General features: G+C 38.1%; 1 protein-coding gene across 2 annotated transcripts in view; it reads right to left on the bottom strand.

Moving 5' to 3' along the window:
• PTPN21 (protein tyrosine phosphatase non-receptor type 21) overlaps nt 1-23021 on the bottom strand; it is a 133373-nt gene extending 110352 nt beyond the window's left edge. The window contains exons 1-2 of one of the 2 annotated variants that reach the window (XM_037832128.1): nt 22678-23021; nt 18370-18748 (exon numbers count right to left, since the gene is read on the bottom strand). In XM_037832128.1, the coding sequence (XP_037688056.1) occupies nt 18370-18549 (180 nt within the window). In that variant the 5' untranslated portion in view covers nt 18550-18748; nt 22678-23021. Of the gene's footprint in view, nt 1-18369; nt 18749-19386; nt 19569-22677 lie in introns of those variants that run through there. The other variant, XM_037832129.1, reaches the window with a different exon arrangement.

The raw sequence follows: 23021 nt of genomic DNA, 5'->3' as shown, positions 1-23021 counted from the left end.
TTTAAATAGTCCCACGTGGCTAATGGCTATTAAATTGGATAGCAATAGTAATGGTCAAGCTATTTCTTTGAACTGTAATCCTCAATCAAATAAAAAATGAATCTTTAATCTAATGGGAAAAGAATAATTATACAAACTTGCCCTGTGCTGGTTTGAATGTATTATGTCCCCCCAAAAAGCCATATTCTTTGATGCAATCTTGTGGGGCAGACATATTAGTGGGGATTAAGTTGGAACATTTGCATTAGGTTGTTTGCATGGAAATGCGCCCCACCCAACTGTAGGTGATAACTCTGATGAGATAATTTCCATGGAGGCATGGCCCCACCCATTCAGGGTGGGCATTGATCAGTGGAGCCATATAAATGAGCTGAAGGAACTCAGTGCAGCTGAGAGTGATGTTTTGAAGAGGAGCTACAGCCAAGAGGGACACTTGGAAGAAAGCACAGGAGCTGCAGATGAGAGACAGTCTGAAGACAGCCATTGAAAGCAGACTCTTGCTCTGGAGAAGCTGAGAGAGGACAAATATCCCAAGTGCAACTACGAGTGACGTTTTTGAGGAACTGCAGCCTAGAAAGGAACATCCTAGGAGAAAGTCATTTGAAACCAGAACTTGGAGCAGACGCCAGCCACATGCCTTCCCAGCTAACAGAGGTTTTCTGGACACAATTGGCCATCCTGCAGTGAAGGTACCCGATTGCTGATGTGTTACCTTGGACACTTTATGGCCTTAAGACTGTAACTGTGTAACCAAATAAACCCCTTTTATAAAATCCAATCTATCTCTGGTGTTTTGCATTCTGGCAGCATTAGCAAACTAGAACATACCCCCACATTGATTTCATCTTAAACAATTTTTTATCAACACCCTTACTGTTAAAATATTTTATGAGGGAACTATAGCTTTAAAATGAGTCTATCAATCAAACTCCACAAGAGTGGGAAAAACATCCAATTTCTCCTTATATCCTATAATATAATTAATTATAATATAATATAATTTACTGAATTCAGGAATTCAGTAAATATTTTGTTGAATGAAAGAATGAAGATTTTCTTGCTTCTTAGTTGCTACCTAGCTGATCACATGAGTGGAATATTTTGAACATTTACTGTGTAAAATCTGTTCCAAGGACTTAGATATAGTGTGGATTAAATCTTTACCACTACCCTATCAAGTAGACATTTCTGTGTTAAACATCAAAGCCAGTGTTTTTCTAAGTACTGTCCCTGGACTATTTCCACCGGAATGATCTGGAGGGCTTTCTGGCCCTATCCAAGAGCCATTAAAACTCTCAGATAATTCTTGTGCCCATTAAAGTTTGAGAGCCACTACCCCACACTGTCCCTCCATCACCATGCAAGAGGAAGTTACATAACAAACCGATCCTTGAAAAGCTACATAGAAATCAAATTTTTGAAAATCAAAACACATTTTAAGGTATCAGAAAGTCTGCATCCTAATGTTAATTATTTTCTAAAGTTACAACTATAGTTACAAAGTGAATTAATTTTATCTGTAAGGTTAGACTATGTATCACATTTACAGAAAAGAGGTACTGTTCTTTCCCTTCTTTTAAACTGTAATTTACAGAAAAGAAAAATCTGGTTTAACAGAAAGAATACAATGCTTAGAGGCTGAAGCCTTGGCAGGAAGTCTGAAGCACTGCCACTTACTAGTGTGTGAACTGGACAAGTCAATCAGTCCAATACAGTTTTCTCAATTATAAAACAAGGTAACACCTCCCTCACAACTCCATCACAACGACTGAATGGAGGGAAAACTGTGTGAATGCGTTTTGCTACTAGAAAACCACTATATTTTTAAATGATTAGTCTCTGTCAAACACCAACAAAATCAATTCCCAACGCCTCCAAAAAAAAAAAACAAACAAACAGAAAAAAAAACTTTTCTAATTGCTTACATTTATTTGGGTTGGTCTCAGAACAATATATTTCTGTTAGTTGTATGTTTGATTCGTGTTCCATCTTAAAACACAAATTTCTGGATCAAGTGTACCAGTGCTACGCACTTAATTCCACAAAATTATTTTTTGGTCAAAAATGCAGAAGGCCCCACATTAGGTCTAGGTCTAGGGTAAGCATCCTTTAGGACCTAAAAACTATTTTGGTCAAAATAGGACATCGCTTTTAACCAAAATTAAAAGATCTTAAAAATACCTTTTGTATACACTACTTTTTCCTTTAAATACAACTGGACTTGAATGCTCTGAATATAAATACGTAAACAGAATTCTAAAACTATAGGTTTCCTGTAAAATTTTTGATTGCTCTTTTGTGAACTGATTATGACATAAATACAAGAAAACACTTGCAGTATAGTCTGCTAGTATTATAAAAAATGGTACATTCAAAAAGAAATTAACTCTTAAAACATGCTAAATTTATTTACTTTAGCAATGCATTTATTACTCATGCCATATAGGGATACAAAAAATCAAACTGAAACAGATAAATACGTTTGTGAAATTGTATCATAATTAGTTTTTCACAAATGATGTACCTTAGAAAAAGAAGTAGCAAGGAATTTATCTACTTGTGCAACAGCTAAAAAGAATGGTGAATTTCACAAGCCATTTGTTGCTTAGCTATTTTAGAGATAAGAGAGTCTAAGATTTTGGCTATTTGAACATTGACCCATTTTATGTGGTAGTAAACATATACGTTACCCTTCTGTTCAAGTTCTACTTTAGGAAGTAGTTAAGGCTAGCCAAAATAAAGTTAAATATTATCAAATACTTTTATGTAAGTATATCCAAAATTGCTGCTAGAAATATTTATATATGTGCATAACTAGAATCTTATAACATTGTAAACCTTGGATTTAATGCTTAGAATTTCTACACACACATAGTCAAGTAACAACTTCTAATTCAATGAGATTGTATAATTACAATATGGTTTGTTTCTAAAATTGGGTAGGTGGGGTTTGGGTAACAAAATGTCGGGATTAAATACTCATCAAGCAGTTTTCTGTTAAGTCTATTTCTTTGGTTGTTTTCTGTTAACTCTATTTCTTTGGTTTGTCTTTGCTAACAATCTTGAAAACCTAGATAATTAACTTTCCAAAGTAATTTAAGACCCATTCAAAAAGCAAACAGAAAAGATCAGAAACAGTCATAATTAAAATCAAATACAGAATTATAAAACTTTATTTTTACACGTTTAAAAACATCAAATTAAGTTCATTAAAAAAAGCCTAAGGAAAAAAATGAGACTGAAAATAGATGAGTTTAGCCATGATTTAACTAAATTTTGTATTTTCTAATATCTATAACTAGGTCAAGACTTAGTAAGGTTGACAATTATCTGGCAACCTCAACTCTGAGCATAATCGAAGAACAGAGAATAGGCAGAAAATGTTTTTGAGCAATGAGAAATACATCAAAGTTATAAAGGACATACAACTGACAAAGAAGAAACTCCTATCTTTTATTGAGCCTTTTTTTTCTTATTTTACACCTAATTTTAATAAGTTTAGTGATTTAGTTATCAAATCCAAATCCTTTAATTTGTCATTATAAAAGCATGTTAGCAGCAGCAAGAAGTGATGATGGGTGATAACCCTTCAGCAAAGAACACACAGATCCAAACAAAAACTCTTTAAAAAAGAAGTTATAAAGAATTACAAAGCCACAGTAGTCGTGGGTTATTTATTGAAGGGATAAATAAGCCTAAACATTAAACAGTCATGTATTTAATAATGACCAGTGTTAATAATTAGAGTTGGTGTCTTTTATTTAAGATAGAGTTTATATACCTGTCCAAAGATGGGCATTCAAAACAGTTGTTTGGGCAAAGGAGTAAGCCTTGGTTATTAAGCAGAGTTAAGGATAGCTTCACATCCCAAAGATGATCAGGAAAATAACTTGCTTTATATACAGCTTTAGTGAACTTTGGCCAATTTCATTACTTTACCCATAAATTCAAGCATATTTTCCAAAGCCAAATACAAAAGACTTCCATTTTTGCTTTTTGGTACCTGCTGTTATTTGTTTTTGAGGTTTGTCCAATAGCATAGAAGCCAACTATTTCCTCTAGAGCCCTGTACCTGTAAGTCCAATAGCTGCCACTAGCATGCGGTAGTGCAAACAGCACTAAGCCTAGCAGTTGAAAGGCTTGGCAGCTGAGTTCAGACTCCACCACTCACTAGCTCTTGGGTAAGTCACTGCTTCACTGAGTCTTGGTTACCTCACAGGGAAAATAACACCTACCCTGCCTCCCTCAAAAAGTTGTGGTTAAGTACTTTGTAAGTTATAATTGTGCTGCTAAAATGCAAAAGCACTCCTTATATTTATGAGTATGTAAGTTTAGCAAATAAAATCTTTTCAGGTGTGACAGAGAATGAAACAAAGTTGAGTCAGGCATGCTTCTTCCTTAAAAATACAACTATTCAAATAATAGTCAAACTAATTTTTTCTTTACATACTTAAATCAGGATATAGCAGGAGCTTTGTGTTTGTTTGTTTAAAGAAATACAGACTTTGGTATAGACAGGTCCCTTGTGTACCTTAAATTTCAATATTATCAACCATTACTTGCTCTAGGCTATTTTCCCAGAATCGCATTGTCTTATCTTCCTTGAGTCCACATGTTTTGGGTTATGCCTGACCTGGTATTGTCTATGTTGGTTTAATTGCAATAAAAGTTTTCCTTAAGCCGCCCTTTAATCACTTGCTTTTCCATACATGCCTCCCACCTCTCCTTGTTATCAAACTTCCCCAGAACTTTTCCTGATAAGAAACTTTACCTCTACCATGGCTTCCTCTCCACACTGTCTATCCTAACTGGTGACCAAAACAAACTGAAAGAAAAAAATGACTCCACTGACTTGACCCATGGGAAACTCATTCTTACAAAAGCCTTGAAATCACTGATTCTTCCAGCATGCCCTAGATCGGGTCTCATTTATCATTAAATAGATTTTTGTGAAAATGCTTCATTATCATATAGTTTTATATTCTCCCTTTCTTTCTGATTTTGTTCTGAACACAAAAGAATAATTTTCATATAGTTATTCAATGATTTCTTCAAAGCCATTTAAAAGTTTCATAGCTACTCCCCTAAAATTGTACATATGACTGCGTCTGCTAGGTAAACTACAAGGAAAACAAAAGTTTCATGGAACTTCTTTTCAGAAACATGGTTGACTTCCCTTAAAGGAACAGTTGTTTACTCTGGGAACAAGGTGATTTGATAACCAAGCTTTTTGTTTAGAGGAAAAGAAAATTTACAAATTTTTGAGCTTGAAAAAAAGGGGAGGGGTCCCAATTCACAATCCTCTAAAGAGACACCAGTTACTATAAGCAGGTCCAAATCCTGTCAGAATGTAAACCCTTTCCTAATCCCCAAGTCATTTCTCATCTAATTATTTCAAGAGTCTTTTTAGTTGTACTATTTTTAAAGCCAAGCAGAAGGACACACAAACTAGTTGGAGGATTTTTTAAGCCACTGACGCACTGGGTTTGATAAAAGTTAATCTCATATAAGAAAAATTGGAAATATCATTTTATCCTGATGCCTTTCTTAGACTAGGGAGAAGTCAGGACACTTTTCATCAGGAAAGAGAGGGGACAGCACTATCTAAAGCCCAGCCCAGGCAAAGATCATTTAACAAGAATAGTTAACAAGTATTAACCTAATTCAAGCCTGATGCTGACCTCTACACTGAGCTGCCATAAATAATGAAGATCTTACTTATTCACTTTTTCCTTTGGATAGATAGTATCACACTGCCTTAAAATAGGCAGTATTTATTGTTTTTCTATTTAATTTTCATCCACTTTCATCTATTCTTGGTCTACACAACCAAGATGAATACACAGTATCATTTTATTCTATCACACATAAATGAGGACTCAAGAAAATAACCAAAGGTATATCTTGATCTTCTAAGTATAGCGAAACTTTATTAAACTGAAGCCCAACTTACTGAAAGCTTAAATGGCCAAATTGTTTGTTGTAGCATTTTTCTTTTGTTGTAGCACTCATTTTTTCAGGAAAAGAATGAAACAATAAACCAATTTTAGAGATGTATTGGAAAAAGAATGCCCAAGGCATGGATTAGGATCACTATCTACAAAGCTGAACTGTTCATATCTTTTTTATTTTCTGTCCTAGATAATAAGATCCCAAAGAAGACAACAACCCTGAAACATAGTAAGATCATTCTTCAAAAAGTATATTACACTGTACTTTTTAAGAAAAATGGACTAATATTTCAGAAAGATTCATCAGTGAATACTGACTAAGCATCTACGATGTGTGAAACACTGTTCTGGGAGCACTGAACAAAAGAGAAAAAATGTCCTGCCACACATAGCCTACATTTTCGTAAGGGGAGAAAGACAAATAAGCAAATATATGCTACACCATATACTGATAACTATTGCAGAGAAAGATATTCATTTGCAAGGATTAAAACAATATCATCCTGTTTTTTAAAGAGTAAGCTAGGACTAAATGGGAAATTTTAGTATACACATTTTACTACCAAAGAATAACAGAGATAACTGAGACCCTACTGCACAGAGTATCAGTATAGGCGAAGGTTATATATATTCTATCTATGTGCCCTGTCTTGAATTACCACATAAAAAGTCATTTTGTTTTGGGATCAGAATAAATGAGGGTAAACTAGGGTCAAGCTTCCATTCTCCAGACATTTTAATCAGTTTGTTACACCACAGGACTGTTTTCTATATCCCATTCCAACAAATGAATTAGGCACTCAGACCTTCTCTTTATTCAAATCTACATGTGGGTCTCTTTGGTCTTGCCTATTAGCTTAATCTACAAATACCTATGTTCTAAAACAATGGATAAATACTAACCTCTCTCTTTTTGTTGAGAAGATAATAGGAAGACCAATAAACACAGTCTAATTCAGTCCATGTTCTAGTGTTTAGGCCTCAATTAATTCAAGACTGAACTCGCCTTAACTATTCTTTCCTATCTTGTCCTGCCATGGACACTGAGTAGTATGAACGATATTTTTAGAAACTGCAACTGCACAGTATAAAGAAGAAAAGAACTGAAATGAGTATATTTAGGAATAGTTGCTTCTTTTTCTGACACTCCATTTTGTGATGTTACAATTAAAGTTGTTCCCCATTACACAGAAACAATTGTGATGCTGGGGCAGGTGAAGGGAGAGGACACGGAATGACAGAGGGAATCAGAAAGAGGATTTTAGAAATCTAAGCGAATGTGAGCTTTAATACATTTTAACAATGAATCTAGTCAAAGGTAATTTCTTTGGCTGAAGGAATATTATTGGACATATCTTCCAACAGCTTAAAATAAAATAAATTAAAAAAAACAAATACTGCACCTCTGCTGTTTTTAAGTTAGTCTTATTATGAAAGATGTTAGGATTATAAAATTAAGGAAATTACTTTTTTTGTTAAAATCCTCAAGAGATGAAGGTAGGGAGGAAAAAAATCCTAAAGAGATACACATTAAGAACTCCTATACTTCTGTTATTAAAAGCCATCCTTGTTTTCTTCATTAATACAAGTTTATAAATCTGGTTTCATAATACATGAAATAACTTTTTTCCTCTATATATTTACAAGGTGATTTTCTAGTTGTACTAAATTCTACTTTCATTTACACAAATGCTCCAGAACATAGTAAAACTGTTTCCTTTGTTTATTATAGAAAAGTTATTTCCCCTTTTTACTAATAAAATAAAGATCCACTTATCCAGGGCCACACTTAAGGTTTTAATGGATTTTCTCTTAAACTAGCTATGTTCTTCATCTACCACCAAAGCACAAAGGGTACCTAATTAAGTAAAGGTACATAATTCAAGAAATATATACTCCACAGTTTAACCGCTTAAGTACCATAATACCAGCTACAGTTTATTCTAAGAAGTGCTATTTAAAAATGCATAAGATAAGACATTTTCATTATATTTAAAAGTAGACTGGGATTAACTGGCCATAAATATGTATATGCTATCAGGGCAACAGGAATTATCCTATAGTCATTATCCTATATCCAATTTTCCTAAATTCAAAGAGCATAATGATAAAAATCCCAATGAAAAAATAGAATCAAAGGTTAAAAAACAGAATCATGACATGCCAAACAGGAATTCAAAATGTAATGACAATCTATAGTGGCACAGTCCCCATGCCCACATTTCACAGATTGTAGAATGGAAACACTTCTGAGGTGTGAACTGCTACAGCAACCACTAAATACACCTGTATGTGCTGCAGCTAAATCCTGGCTATCCATGTCCACCAGTGATGGCAGCCAGCACTTCAATGGCTCACTGGCTACACCATCTTTTCTTGATTGGCTGCTGATTCTGCCTCTAGAAGCCCCTCAAATTCATCCAAAGTTGGTGCCAAAAGATACTGCTTTGGAAAATTCCTCAGCAGGGAACTCTCCTAGGTTGTATTTCATAAGCTTGATATAGCCCACTCTGCCAGGGAGCAATCCCATGAAAGGCTTCCTATCAAACAGTTCTGCCCCAAGCATGACAGGGATTCCCAACAGGCGTCTTGCTAGTCTAATATGATTCCTATTCCTTCTCATTCTTATCTTTCTTTGCCTGGTGTGACTTCAAAATCACAATTTCAAGCAAAATAATAAATTGCAGTGTTAAAATAAGTGCAAAAAGTATCTCAAAAGTACTTACAGCAATCCCCATCAGATTTGGGAGGCTGCACTGTGTGGGGCTGTCCTTCAGGCCACCAACTCCTTGGCAGCCTGTCTGTCACTTGCCCAAGATTATACAACTGGGAGGAAAGATGCTGATTAAAGAGTCACAGAAACTACTCCAGTTGTGGTCTCTGCCATGCAACCATGAGCAAGTTACTTAACACATTTTTGTCTCAGTTTACCCATCTGTAAGACGGAGATGAAGATAACAGATAATCCACCCTGAAAGAATTGTTACAAGGATCAAAATAAGCAAAAACATTTAAAGCACTTAGAAGAGTGTCTCACACATAGTAAGTGCTTGTCTATTGTCAGCACTTACAGTTTTCAAGTCCCCTTAAACAGTATAAAATTTCATAGTATATCTTTAATAGAAGAAATTCTACATTTAAATAGTTCCTTCACTAAAAGGGTTGTCTGCTGTAGCACCTTTCTTCTTATTTTTCCTGTTTTTGTTTGTTTGTTTGTTTAAAGCAAATTAATAGAAAATACCAACACCTGGCTTGTTTTCCATTTAGGAAAATGACCCTGGCTCAATGGAAAATGAGTGTGTTGTTGAGGAAAAAGTGCTGAACCAGGAGTCAGAAGACCTGAGTTCTAGCTGGAGGCTGTCACTAACCAGCTGCCCCAGCCAGAAGAGCAGTGAACAATGAAGCTTGCACTCTAGCAGGGAACACCAGACACTCTACAATAATAAATAGAGCTACAATTATTAGTGAACATGCTTTCTTTCTATCGTAATGTAAAATAAAATTTTAGCATTCTTTTCCTTAAGTCATGACTCAAACACAAATCTGATTTCAAAACATATGCCAGGCAATAAAAATCCAGACAAATCAAATATGTACCATGCAAATCTTACCTGTTAATGCAAAATACAGTTGAAAGAGAATTTGGGTTATTTTCTAGATAATCAGCACGAGGCTCTGGAAGGAGGAGGATGGGTGTTATGGTAAATCTCTTAATACACTTAATTCTCAGTGTGTAGCTGTGAATGGAACCTACTGGCCGATTTAAGAATGCACCTCTCAAGTCATTTTTTCCAACACATTTTCTCTCAGTATAACATTCAAATTAACAAACAAATTTACATGATGAAAAGAAAAATGGAAATGACCTAAAGGAAAATAGCTCTTCACTGAAAAACAGTTGCCAGGTAACGAGTGTGCCTTGCCCCTTCCTGGACTGGATGCCCTCCAGCTTTGGCCCATCCCATCACCGAGCTGGTGGGAAGAGGCAGGAAGTCAATTACACTCAGGATTAAACACATGTAAAGAATTTAGTACAGTGCTTGGCATATGGTCAGGACCCAATAAATGTTTATCATTCTTGCTGTCATGTAACCATATCAACATATGAAAGAAACCAACCCCAGAGAAGTTATTTCCTATGGGTCACACAAGTACTGTTTAGGGATTTGAACCCAAATTCACCTGGCACCAAAACTCTTCCTCATAGCGTGCAAAATCTTGTTTTGCTTACTGCAAATTTAATCGAGTGGTGCAAAGTTCAATCTGCTGAAAATTCACTTGACGTAGACTTGGTTTCATCTAAATTGACTTTTCAAATCAAAGTCTGAACTGTCTAAACAATTATAACATAACTGAGCCAAGAGAAGTTGTTTTTATATTCACAAAGAAAACAAGCTTCTGCCAGCTAGCAAGAGATAACATGTATATTTTTTTAGCCTGCTCAGTTAAAGCTTGTTCAAAATAACACAATTACTCTGTCCTATTTATAAATAAATCTAAACACTGCACACCTTTTAGTGATCTCATTCTCTACCACAGAAAGTGACACCTGCCCTTGATGCAAGTTATACTTCCAGCACAATAATATTCATCAACCCAAATGGCAGATAGCAGGAAGTCATCAAAGCTTTTGATATGATTATAAGGAATGGAATCTGAAACCATACCCAAGGTCAATGACAGAACTGAGAGAGAGTCCCCAAACACTGTCATTTTCCCCATGTCTGTCATTTTGTAACTCAACTCATAGACCTCCTCCCCATATGAAAAAAATCCATGCTTAATTCCATATGGTCACAAGTACACACTACAGTAGGAGATTGCTGGTCAATGAGATTAAAGGATATCTCTAGTATCTCTTAAGTGAAAAATCCAATGCTGGAAGAAAAACAACTCCAACTATTAGCCCTTAAATTTATGAGACATTTAAATTAGGTTGAATATTCCATTTCTGCAAATAGACAAATTTCCAAATTCTGTAATAACTTGGGTGATAATGTGTTATGTTTTTAAATGCATAATATATCCATATTTGTGTGTGTTATTCCTATACTCAAATATAGGGTCAATGCTTAATGATTTAAGCCAAATGAGAGAAGAAATAATAGAAAAAAAATCTTTGAACATTTATAATTGATTTTGGACACTGGAGAATTTTTTCTTATCTGGGTGGGGAGGCCAATCCAACATTTTAATTTGCTTCAAATGGTCCAATAGAGCTAAATGAAAATATTTATGGATCTTTGTCTATACCTCCTACCAATGAGAGAGATCTTATCTGTTTTATAACATATATATCTGAATGAATAACCAGTGAGTCCAAAAGGTAAAAAAGTTTGCAGGTATTATACTTTTCCTTCCACATTTTTCAGTTATTTTTAAAGCTCAAATGAAAACAGCGAGTACAGAAGGAAATGAGCATGAAATTCTTGAGGTCTACTCAGATAACAGTCAAGATAAGGTCAGTGAATGTTTGGAATACCTAAGACTAATTTAAAATACAAGGATCTGACAGCCAAGAACACTGTCTAAAGTTGTGCTTTGCATTATGTGTTTGATTCCTCGCCATCCCAACAAATACCTCAGCCAAAAAATTTCACCATCTGCCAACAGAAGAATCTGTTCAAAGTTCATCAAGGAAGCTGACACTCCCTTGACAGGGCAATCTTATCTCAGCAAGTCACTAAAGCTAGATCATTTTCTAAGTGTTTCAGAAGTAGCTCCAAAGTGGGGAAGAAATAAATCTAAAGAAAAAACATGTTTTTATACTTGTGTACAATGTGTTACAAATATCCAACTATCCCCGAGAGCTAAAGTTATCTGGCAAATTAACACTGAACTGAACTGCTGTTCAGGCACATCAATCTAAATTCAAACCATGAATTTTAATTTTTCAAGTGGACATTGATACAGCAACAACGTACTGTGAGCCAACTTGGTACAAGGGACCATCCCAGGCACTGACTACACAACAGTGAACAAAACAGTACTACTCTGGTGGAGCTGACGTTCACAAAAAAACAAAACTCGACACAGTGTGTGATGCATTTCAAACACAAGTGAAAAAACATTTAATGAAGATCTGTGATAACCACAAAAAGTAACCAAATATCCAAACCTTTAATAAAAAAAGATAAAACAAAAAGAGAGAGGCCATAGTAAGAACTTCTAAATTTTGCCAGACTTTTCACCATATTCAACAGAATGCTTTGGAGGTAATTTTAGGGTGGCTCAGTATTTACTTCTACCTCAAAAATTTTAGTTTCATATCTAGGCCATATACAGAGACAACAAAAAACATTCCCCTCCTCCCCAAAACTCAGAAATAGCTAAAATAAAATTGTCCTTTAAGATTTAAGTTAGACAATATACAAATGGTCAATAAGCACAAGAAAATATGCTCAATATCATTAGTCATTAGGGAAATGTTAACCAAACCAGCAGATACCACTTCACACTCACTAGGATAAGTAGAATCAAAGAAATGGAAAATAAGTGTCGGTGAAATTGTAGAAAAAAAGGGAACCCTCATGGAATGCAAAATGGTGTATCTGCTGTGGAAAAGTAACATGGTTTCTGAAAAAATTAAATACAGAATTACCATTTGACAGTATGATCTTAGGTATATATCCCCCAAAATTGAAAACAGACTCAAACAGATATTTTTGTTTGTCCATAGCAGCATCATTCACAGCAGTCAAAAGGTAGAAACAACCCAAAATGTCCATCAACAGATTAATGGATAAACAAAATATGCTATATATATACAACGGGATATTATTCGGCCGTAAAGAATGCCTTTCTGATACACGCTACTACACGGATGAACCCTGAAAATATTATGTTTAGTAAAAGAATCCAGACACAAAAGGACAAATATTGTATTATTCCACTTTTTTTAAAAAGCTAGAATAGGCAAATTCACAGAGACAGAAACTAGATTAGAGGTAAGCAGGGGCTAGGGGAGGGAACACGGGAGTTATTCCTTGATGGGTACAGAGTTTCTGTTTGGGGTGATGAAAAATTTTGGAAATACACAGGGTGATGGTTGCACAACATTGCAAAGATAACTAATGACACTGAATTGAACCTTTAAAAATCGTTAAAAGGCAAATTTTATGTTATATATATATGTCAGAACAATTTTTAAAATATATATATGTCATAAAATGAACACAATGGGTCATAGCAAAGACACAAGAAAACTATCTTAACAGGCTTTCAAGGTTTCAGAGCTTCCCTGTATTGCAAGGATTTAAAAACTTTAAGAACTCCAATCAAATACAAATTAAAATTGAATAACGACCTTAAAATAAAGGAAGGCAGAGTATAGAAGAAATAGCAGTTTGCAATGAATCTAAGATCCAAGACTGCATGATGAAAATGTGATTGTAAAATGTAATACAAGATTGAAAAACAATTCTTGAAAAAGATGTGCTCTAAAGGAAAAAGCAATATGAACCTTAACGTAAAATGTCACCAAATTATTATTTTTTAAATCTTGAGTTTGGGCTGTGGGCAGGGAAGAAGAAACAAGCTAATAAAAGAAGCTTCTAGGTTTTTTGAAGGCAATGGGGCAGTGACACTGTACAAATTAATTTCAGCTAGCATGGAAATAGAAGTTCAAAAACTGCTACACACTGATGTCTTTCACCCAGGGAAGGCAACAATACTTAAGACAGAAATTTGGGGAAAACTAGCCAAAATGTACAAGACTACACCAAATGTCTTCTTTGTGTTTGGATTTAGAACCCATTTTGGTGGTGGCAAGACAACCGGCTTCAGCATGATCTACAGTTCCTTGCATTATGCAAAGAAAAATGAAACCCAAATACAGACTTGTCAGACACAGCCCATATGAGAAGATGACCTTAGGAAACCAGCGATAGGAACAGAAGAACAAAATAAGGAAAGTCAGGGGGACTGCAAAGGCCAGAATTGGTGCTGGCAAAAAGATGGAATAAAGATTCTGCAGTGAGTTGAATGGTGATTGTGCACATTTTTCACCAGAGGATTTCCATGACTATAAAAACATAAAAACTTTTTAAAAAGTGAATGGACTACCAATCCATAGAGGACTCTACCGTAATTTGGAACAAAAGACACTTGATAAAAATCATACAGTTTGATTCCATTTTCATGCAATCTAAAATGTACAAATTAAAATATATTGATTTAGGGATGCATACACAGATGATAATACAATCAAGAAAAAGCAAACAAAGTTTCATCATATAATTCCGGACACTGATGACAAAGGGAGAGCAGTTGCTCTATAACAACTTGTTAAACTGTACTTTGAAATCTCATTTTTCTGCATATGTTATATTTCACAATAAAAAATGTTTTAAAAAATGTAGGGGATTACTCAACAAAGAAGATACGATAAAAATGACTAAATTACATTAGTATACTAAAATTTTAAGATTTTAGTAGTATTGATCTCTATACTTGTTTGTACTATGACTATTTCATAAACATGCATGTAATCTTTTAGTAAGTGAAAGAAACAAATATTTACAAATGTAAAAAAAAAAACATAAAAATTTTAAGAGAGGTTGATCGGTCACCAAAATTATGGAAATGGAAGTCACAAAAATAATAACAATAAGAGTAATGAACAATAACAGACACATTTATTGCATTTCCTAAATATCAAGTCCTCTGCTAACTAAACGTTTTACATGCATTCAATTCTCACAGCCACAATAAAGTGGATACTATTGGCCCCAATTTACAGATGAGAAACTGGTTGATTTGGGAAATTAAGTCATTTGCCCAAGGTCACACAACTGATAAACGGAGGAGGTGGGATTCAGACTCAGGTTTTTCTGACTCCACTGGTCAATGTCTTAACTACTCAGTTTTGTCAAGTGACAGAGATGCTGCCCACTAAGCACTTCCCAGAGGAAAGGGTGCCTGGACATAAGGGAACCAGCCTGGTCCTGGAGGAAGGATAATCCCCCTTATGAAGATCAAGTTTTCAGAGCAACTCCCCTTCTCTGATTCTATGTTCACCAAGCAACTTCTGGTTTGGTTTGGATCCCATGTGGCCTGCCTACAGGGAAGAGAATAGCCTGGCCAGAGGGGACACATCCTTGGAGCCTGGTAGTTCCATATCTCATTGTAAATTACTAACCTTGCATCCTAGTTTTACACATCATTCTTAATGAACTAGGTAACACAAGTCATCCTTCCGGAGACAGCAGGTTTTTAAGCCTGCCACGCAGACACAGGTACTCTAGACTGCTGAATCCATCAAGGTGATACTGCCCCCACGGGAGTGGCCATCTCCAGCTGACACCCTCCTGTCTCACCACCTCCTTCAAACCGCTACAACACATACTTTCTGAACTGGAGAGAGAGTTTTCTAATTCCCCTTAAAGACCATAAAGACTTTCACAGCCTCTCTTGAAAAAGTGTTGTGAAACTCAGAGAATGATATGCAGAGAATTTCAACAGCTCTGAAAAGCTGTTGCTATAATGAACAACATATTTTCCTAAGAGGATAATTTTTTGTTTTTAATTTTTAAAAGTCACTTCCTGTAGTTCAAATATGGTAAATTTAAAACCAAGTTAACAATCTAAGTTAATTAAATTGGATATATTAACCTTTTCGTTTTTAATTAATGTACTATTCAATATCCCAGACATTCAAAAAAGATATGAAGACAAAAAACAAACACCTATATACCCACACACCCAACTTAAGAAATAAAATCTACCAAGATAGTTGAAGTCCCTGGGCATAGTATTATAATGGTATTATTGTGTAACCCTGATAACTGTCATAATAGAAGTGAAATAGTATTCAATTAAGCAAGCAGTGTAAAGACTTTTTTTTTCTCCTCAATTTAAGTTTGGGCAATAGGAAACCATCAACCAAATCTGCATGCTGTGGTAATTCTGAGTTTGCTTGGTAGAAAACCATGCAAGACACCAGCATACCAATATCTTTTGAATCACACACATGCTATATGTACACAAACTAAGAACAGGTGTTGCCTCACTCAGATTATTTCTGAACAGTCATTTAGTAAGATTAGGCCTGGGACTTAAGCCATCTATTTACATGCTACAGAGCAGAGCTTCTGGAGCTACCAAAGGAAAAGTTTGCTATACAAATTAAGTTTCTAACTATAACTGTTGTTAAAGGGTTGGAAATGGTGGAACAGTCTCTCCGAAGGCAAGAAATCTAGAAACTGTTCCCTCTAAAAGCACCACTCTCATGTTAACAAGCAGTCTCAATATACCCCAGCTGTATGAAGGTACTTTTTCCTTAAGACTAATAACCTCAATAAGGGATGGCAATTTCTTCCAACTTCCTGACTAACAGAGAAGCAAAACAACGCCTGTGTGTTCAACCTGTATTTAATGAGCACATTCCATGTCTGGTACTCTGGGTACAAAGATAATAATAGTTCTTCAAGAAGCTAACACTGGAAGCATAAGAAGAAATGTAAAGGAAAAAGAAACCAAAATAGGGAAAACAGGAAAAACAGGTAAAACAGGTAAAGGGAGCAAAAAAGATGGAATAAACCAAGTAAGCAGAGCCAGTCACTGAAGCCACTTTCATGGATTACTTTCTCCTTCTTGGGCTGCTCCTCCATTTCCTTTTCTTTCCAAGGCTCTCCCTCCTTTATGAAACCTAAGGGGCCTCGCAGGTCCTCTTTCTCTCCTTTGGACACTTTCATCCCCTCTCCTTGGCTTTGATTATTGACCTATACTGATGACTCCTCAATCTATTCTCTCCAGCCTGGTTCTCTCCTCTGAGCTCACACCCACATATCCATCTATCTGTTCAATATCTCCAAGTGGCATCTCAAAGTCAATATTTCCAAAACTAAACTCACCACAAGCCTCTCCTTAAGTCCTCTTATCTTATAGTCTCCATCATCTACTGAAGACCTGAGTACCAACTTGAACCTATTCCGACGCCTTCTTCTGACATTTGGTAGGAAGGTTCTGAATATTTCCAGATCCTGCCAACTTCTGTCCATCTCATTCAAACCCAGGTGGCCACCGTCTGCACTAGAACTCTTTAATCATTCTTCAGAGGGTTTTTTCATTGCAAAACAATCTTACTACCCACACCTCCATTTAAAAATTCTTCACTAGCTCCCTCATTACCTTCAGGCTAAGTCCAAAACCTTTAACAAAAGCCCAGCATCTCTAGTCCCTTCTTTCAGCCTTCCTTCTTCCTGTTTCTGGCTCCAGGCAGATTACCTGCCTACATATCTTTGGCCTCTGAGCCACTGCTTGTGCAGTTCCCTTTGTTGGAAGTCTTTTCCAACCTCTTATAAGGATGCCCTCACACATCTTTCAGGTCCCAGCTCAGATATCACTTGCCCTGGGAAGCTTTCCCTTTGCTGCCACTCCCTATCACCTACAGCACCAACTACTTCCTGTAAAACAGTATATATTATTCCTGTTATCTCATTGCTATCAACACCAGGGTAAGATCCTAGTATGCACCTGGCACTTAAAGGTCTTCAATACTGAAGGATCATATGACTGGATGGTCACCTGGGGCAGAGTTTGTCTATTCTTGACTTCTTATGAAGTTCAACATCAGTGAGAATTCTAGTTAAGAACATAACATGTGGATTTAAGTGAAATAACTGGTTTCTTCATACCACTCTTCCCCCAGAACCAGGCAGTCAAAAGGCAAGGAGAGTCGTCCTAGGTTTAACTAGAGTGCTTTTCTTCACAGGTCTTATAAAGCATTTTAAATTTGAGACATTATCTGGATACTGGACCCCACAAATTTCTTATTGACTAGATTTTGAGGTTTTCCAGGGCAAACCTGCCTGCGATTACTACAACAGGTTAGTTTGTTAGCGCTTACGGCTTTACCAGCACATGAAATCATACAACTGTTCTACGGGTTAAGCACCACTCTTATGCACATGGTTCTGACGAAGGAACTGGGGCGCAGAGAAGCCAGATAACTCTTCCAAGGTCACACAACTAGTAGTGAGGAAGCCAGAATTCAAACTCAGGCAATAAGTCTCTAGAACCTTGGCCTGGCCTATGGTAAAGTCAGTGAATGTTTGTGGAATGAATGAACGAATGGAGTCTGTAAATTGCACTAGATCAAGATGACCCACTTGGGGTTATAGAAGAAAAAGTGAACTTGGAAAATCTAAACTCATTCGTATATGATTATGGATTATATTTTGGGACAACATATTTACATTTTCAAAAACTCAGGTGCTGTTAATTCTCTATGGGGCACTCCAAGGACAGACCCTCTCGTTCTGTATCTATTCCTCGTTCATGGGGAGGATGACTTGCAGGCTCAACTCAGATATCACAGCCAGGGACATGTTTTGAGTGCCCCAAAGGCGCAGCTAGCAGGCGTTAAAGCAGCTGGCAAGTACGGCACTAAGCCAGGCCAGAGGCCTTTGCTGCTTACCTCCCGCAGCTCTAGTCTTTGGGCCACAGCCTCCAAGCTCTCCTGCCCAGTGCTCTCCACAGACAGAGTGAACTCCACAAACTCATTGTTGAGCAGCTGGATCCGGGCAACCAGGCAGCTCTTGCTGGACACCGTGTAGCGCCGAGTGCGTTTCAGTTTCAATCCAAATGGCAGTGGCATCTTCTTCTCCCTTCGAGAGTCGAGGGCAAAGAGGGAAAAGCACCACCACCAATCCAGCGGTGGTGACGGCGGAGGAAGCGATCCTTTCCTCACAGGATGGGTGCTGTTCAGTCTCCAGCTGCTCACCCAGCAGCAGCTGCCGCCATTAAAAACCAATTCAGTTTCCGAAGGCCAGGTGAAGGGAGCATCCGCGCCAGCGCTAAGGAAAAAGGAACGCCGGTTACATGGACAATCTGGTAACTCAGGATTTTGCTTTTCAAAATAAAAATCAACAGAACTGGGTCTAGAGGATAAATTTCCCCTCCCCTCTGGAAAAAAGAGAGCATTTAATAGGAGCAGGAGGATAATTAAACTTAAGAGCTGAGAGTTGGGCTCTAAGTCAGCCTCCACCCCTAACTCTAGCCCACAAATAGTCGTAACCACCTGTGGCTATCATCGGGCTTAAATGAGATAATATCCGGCGCTAGTACAACACCAAATTTAGTAGCTATCATTAGTGACCTATCATTAGAGAACTTCCTTTTTTGGATGAAGTTTTGTTTTTTTTTTTCATAGATCATTCTTTCGGCTCGCCTCCTCCCCCTAATGCTCCAAATGTCAGGGTTCTTTGGTGCTCAAGTGAGAGAACTGCAAAACGTCTCCCAAAACAATTGGTTTCAAGTCCCAATTCCATTAAGCAAATCGGAGGAATAATTCCGTCTGACACATGGCAGCTGTGAGGTTTAAAAGTAGTGAAGTAAGCCAAAGTGCTTACAAGCATTTGTGGAACTCTTCCTGGTTTATGAATATTTACATCATAAAATCGATTTAGTTATAAGAAATCTTTAAAGAACCTACAAACGTTCGTTATCTGATTACCACCAGCACCGTGGCAGTTCTGGAAAGCGCGGCCCCGGCTCCTGTCCAGCGTGGGATTGCCCAAAGAGGCAGTAAGCCTTCACCTAAGCCAGGCCCAGAAGAGGAGGCGGGCGAGGCCTTAAGCGCCATGCTGGAGTAACGAGGAGCAGTCAGGGCTCAGCAAGCCCATGACACCCAGGCGGCCGCAAAGAACTCCAGCTCTGCCTCGGGCTCCTCCCGTGCCCTCCCCCCGGAAGAAGAGGCGGTGTTGCCGGGACAACCGTCAGCCTCCGTGGCCCGGAACCCTCCGCCCTCGGCCGCGTTTCCGGACGGACGTGCTTGGCCAGGACTGGCTCCCATGCTCCCGGAGGGAACATTTAAAGGGCCCAGCTCTGGCTGTACTAGCGGCGGAGAGGGTGGGCGGGGCATGTTTGGTCACGGATTTGGAGTCGAAGGATCCCGAAATACGCAACTGGCAGCGTTTTTAACCACACCTGTTGATGGTAACTCCTAAGCGGAGGCAAATTTGGATCGAGTGGCATCTAGGAAATTTTGTATTAGCGGGATCCCCCCACCCCAAAACGAGTCGACAGAATCCCGGTTATTTCCCGAGTCCGGTAACGGCTCCTATCCTCCCTCTTCCTCTGCGCAGAGGCTGCCCGCGGGGAGGAATCGTCTAGCAAGGTCCTGCCATAGCCGGTCATTCTGAGGGGAGTGCGTGGAGTGGGGCAGGATCGGCCAGGCGATCCCCAGCCCTTTCATCTGGCAAACACAGAACCCAGGCCTCAACAGAAGCGGTTTTCTCAGCTTCTCACAGGGACGAGCTGAGCTGGAAATGGATCCCCGGTTCCTCACTCCTAGTGCTTTGCTCTTTCTCGCTCTCCGGACTGTGTATCAGCCCCAAAAGTGATGGGGACTCAAGGCTGGAGCATGGCAGAGTTAGAGAATAGGATTTAATTTATTACACTAGGCTTTGCCGAATTTAACGAATTGAAATAACAGCTCACCAATGAGTATTGCTCGCCTGAGTACAAGGCAGTATGGAAGACAGAAATCGAAGACGAATTCCAAACAGTCTTTCTCCTTAAGGAGATTACAAAGATGCTATAATTACACGCAGAGTTCTCTAATTAGGAACCGACCACGGTTTTCTCCCTGTCTGGTTTGTTTTTGTTTGTTTTTGAGGGTTTTGTTGTTGTTGCTTTTCGAGTTCTAGTTATCGTCAGATAGACAGAAAAATAAAAGTTTAAAACAAGAAATAGAGAAGGCCCGAGTTAAAAACAAAAATGGAACCACCTAAAACACGTGTTAACTAATAGCATTTGCTGAGTGCCTTCTGTAGTTTAGCAATAAAGTACTACGGAAGGAAATAGAAAATAATTATAAAAAGATAGTCCCCACCTGCAGTTTTCAAAGCTCTTTGCTGTTTTAGGGGTATAAACTAAAGAGATAATTGAAGCAAAAAGAAAATCAAGAAATGACAGCCTTTAATAATAAGCTTTTAACTAGAAAATTACTTACATCAGCAGCGTTTGTGTAAATTTTAAAGATGAGGTATGTTTCACATAGAATGTATAGCAAATACCCTCTCATTAGATGAAGTGGTGGAATTCAATTTTGTATACAAATCATGGCAACTGGAAATAGGACAGATTAAGTGGTATAGATGAAGAGAAAATACTGCATATATGCAGAGGAAAGATAAATATTTATATTAGTTGTTCAGATATGGTAGTCTCTCCACTACAAAGATAGAACTAAGCCTTGAAGACAGTAGACAATACACTTTATAACTTTATTAACTTAAGCTCTGATTAAGCAAACTCAGGATAAAACTCTCAGTTGTCCCTGAGATTTAAAATGTTTTAGAGCATCAGGGATAAAGAGACGCCAAAGTTTTTGCTATTGAATATTTGTTATTTCAGAAGATGTTATAATGTAATTTAAAAGTTGATGTATGTGTATATCAGGTGCATTTATTCACAAGATGTATCTATGAGTATGGCTTGCTTTTTGCTTATTTATATAAAACCCACTGTGTTGAAATGTTATACTTAATGCAACATTTCCAAAATTATCAATGATTTATTGATCTTAATTTTCAATTATGGACAATATTTGCTATCAAGTAATGTCATAAAACTATGAATGTTTGTATGTAATAAAATCAAAAAGAGTAGAAGTTTAAAGTGATTGGTTTTTTTGGGGGGGTCTGTTTTAGGTGTATAATGATATGCAATAATTAGAAAAACAGTTGGGTCTAAAGTTATAATTTATCTAACTAGGTTAAAGTAAACAGATAAGTCCTATATAATAGCTTTTGAAGGAAGAAACTAGGAGATACTTTCTCTACAAAACCTTTCAGTTTTGTAGTAAGAAAACATACGTACTAAATTCTGTTTCAGTACAAGCTTTTAAAAGGCGGTCTGAGCTATTTGGGATTTCCTTATAATTTTTGCCCTTCACATCCCCTTCCAAAAGTTTCTCAAATACACTTTAAGTCGGAATCTTGTAGCGTTTTCCACCTTGCTGCTATTGTCCTCACCACATGTCATTTTCCCAGCGCTGCGCTAAAATAATCACTAAGAGGAGACAGTATGATTTTTAGAATATCTTCATCTGTATATTAAATCAAATCTGTTTCTCATGGCAGATAAAATATTTGGGCAGAGACTGTCGAGAATGAAATACCCTAGAAACAAAACAGATAACTATTTTCAGAGTAAAATTACTGTCATATCCTAATACTGTCACTTGGAGCACACGAGTGTTTCCAGTGTGTTTGTGAGCCTACGCTATTATTGTAAGGCTTTCTCAGCAAAAAAGAAAAAATAGGAGAGCCTGCCAAGAGTGGCCAATCTAATTAGGATTTGCAGAAATCACAAGCCGGAATTTGCAGACCTGAGAATTCTCTTTTCCAAAGTAAACACTCCTCACTACCAAAACAAGTCGTCACCAAAACAGTCCTTCCCTGCGCCCCCTCTCGCCCGAGTTATGTGGTCAATTTCACACTTTCTTATCCCGAGAGGCACAAATATGTGTAAAATGTTTAAGTTTCTGAACCGGAATTAAGCCTCCAACAATCAGCTGAGGGGTTCAGAAAAAAATACTCAAATATATCAAAGAGAACCTGGAAGAGGAGGAATTTTTTTTTTGTTGTTACGCGTCTGCCATCGTCTGATCCACGCGACCGACCCTCCAGGGCAGGCGGACGCGCACCGGTGTCCCTGCGTGCGGACACACCCCACCGCTTAGGACGAGCGCCCGCCCGCCGGGGCCCGGCGCCCTCACCTGCTCCCGCTCCCGCATCCTCGGGGCCGCGCGCCCGCTCAGGGGCCCGCCTCCCCGGGCCCGGTGGCGCGGCCGCCGCAGCCTCGTCCGCACGCCAGCCCGCGCCGCGGCGCGCTCATGGGGCTCGCATTCCTCACTTCCTGTCTCCAAAAACTCGGCCCGCAGACCATTACCCTGGGCGGTCAGCCGGCCGCGTCCGCGAGGGGCAAGGCTGGGACGTGGGACCGGCCGGCAGGGAGCGCCGCGCGAAGAAACCGGGCGGGGGCGCTGGGGGGGAGGGGCAGGAAAACCGGCGCACGGACCGGACACTGCACACGCGGCCGGAGCAGCGTAGCGGGCTGGGG

Source organism: Choloepus didactylus, chromosome 4 (assembly GCF_015220235.1).
Source record: "Choloepus didactylus isolate mChoDid1 chromosome 4, mChoDid1.pri, whole genome shotgun sequence".
In the NCBI taxonomy this organism is placed as follows: domain Eukaryota; kingdom Metazoa; phylum Chordata; class Mammalia; order Pilosa; family Megalonychidae; genus Choloepus; species Choloepus didactylus.
Note: the sequence above shows the minus strand (reverse complement) of the source record. Positions and strands in the feature narration are given on the sequence as shown.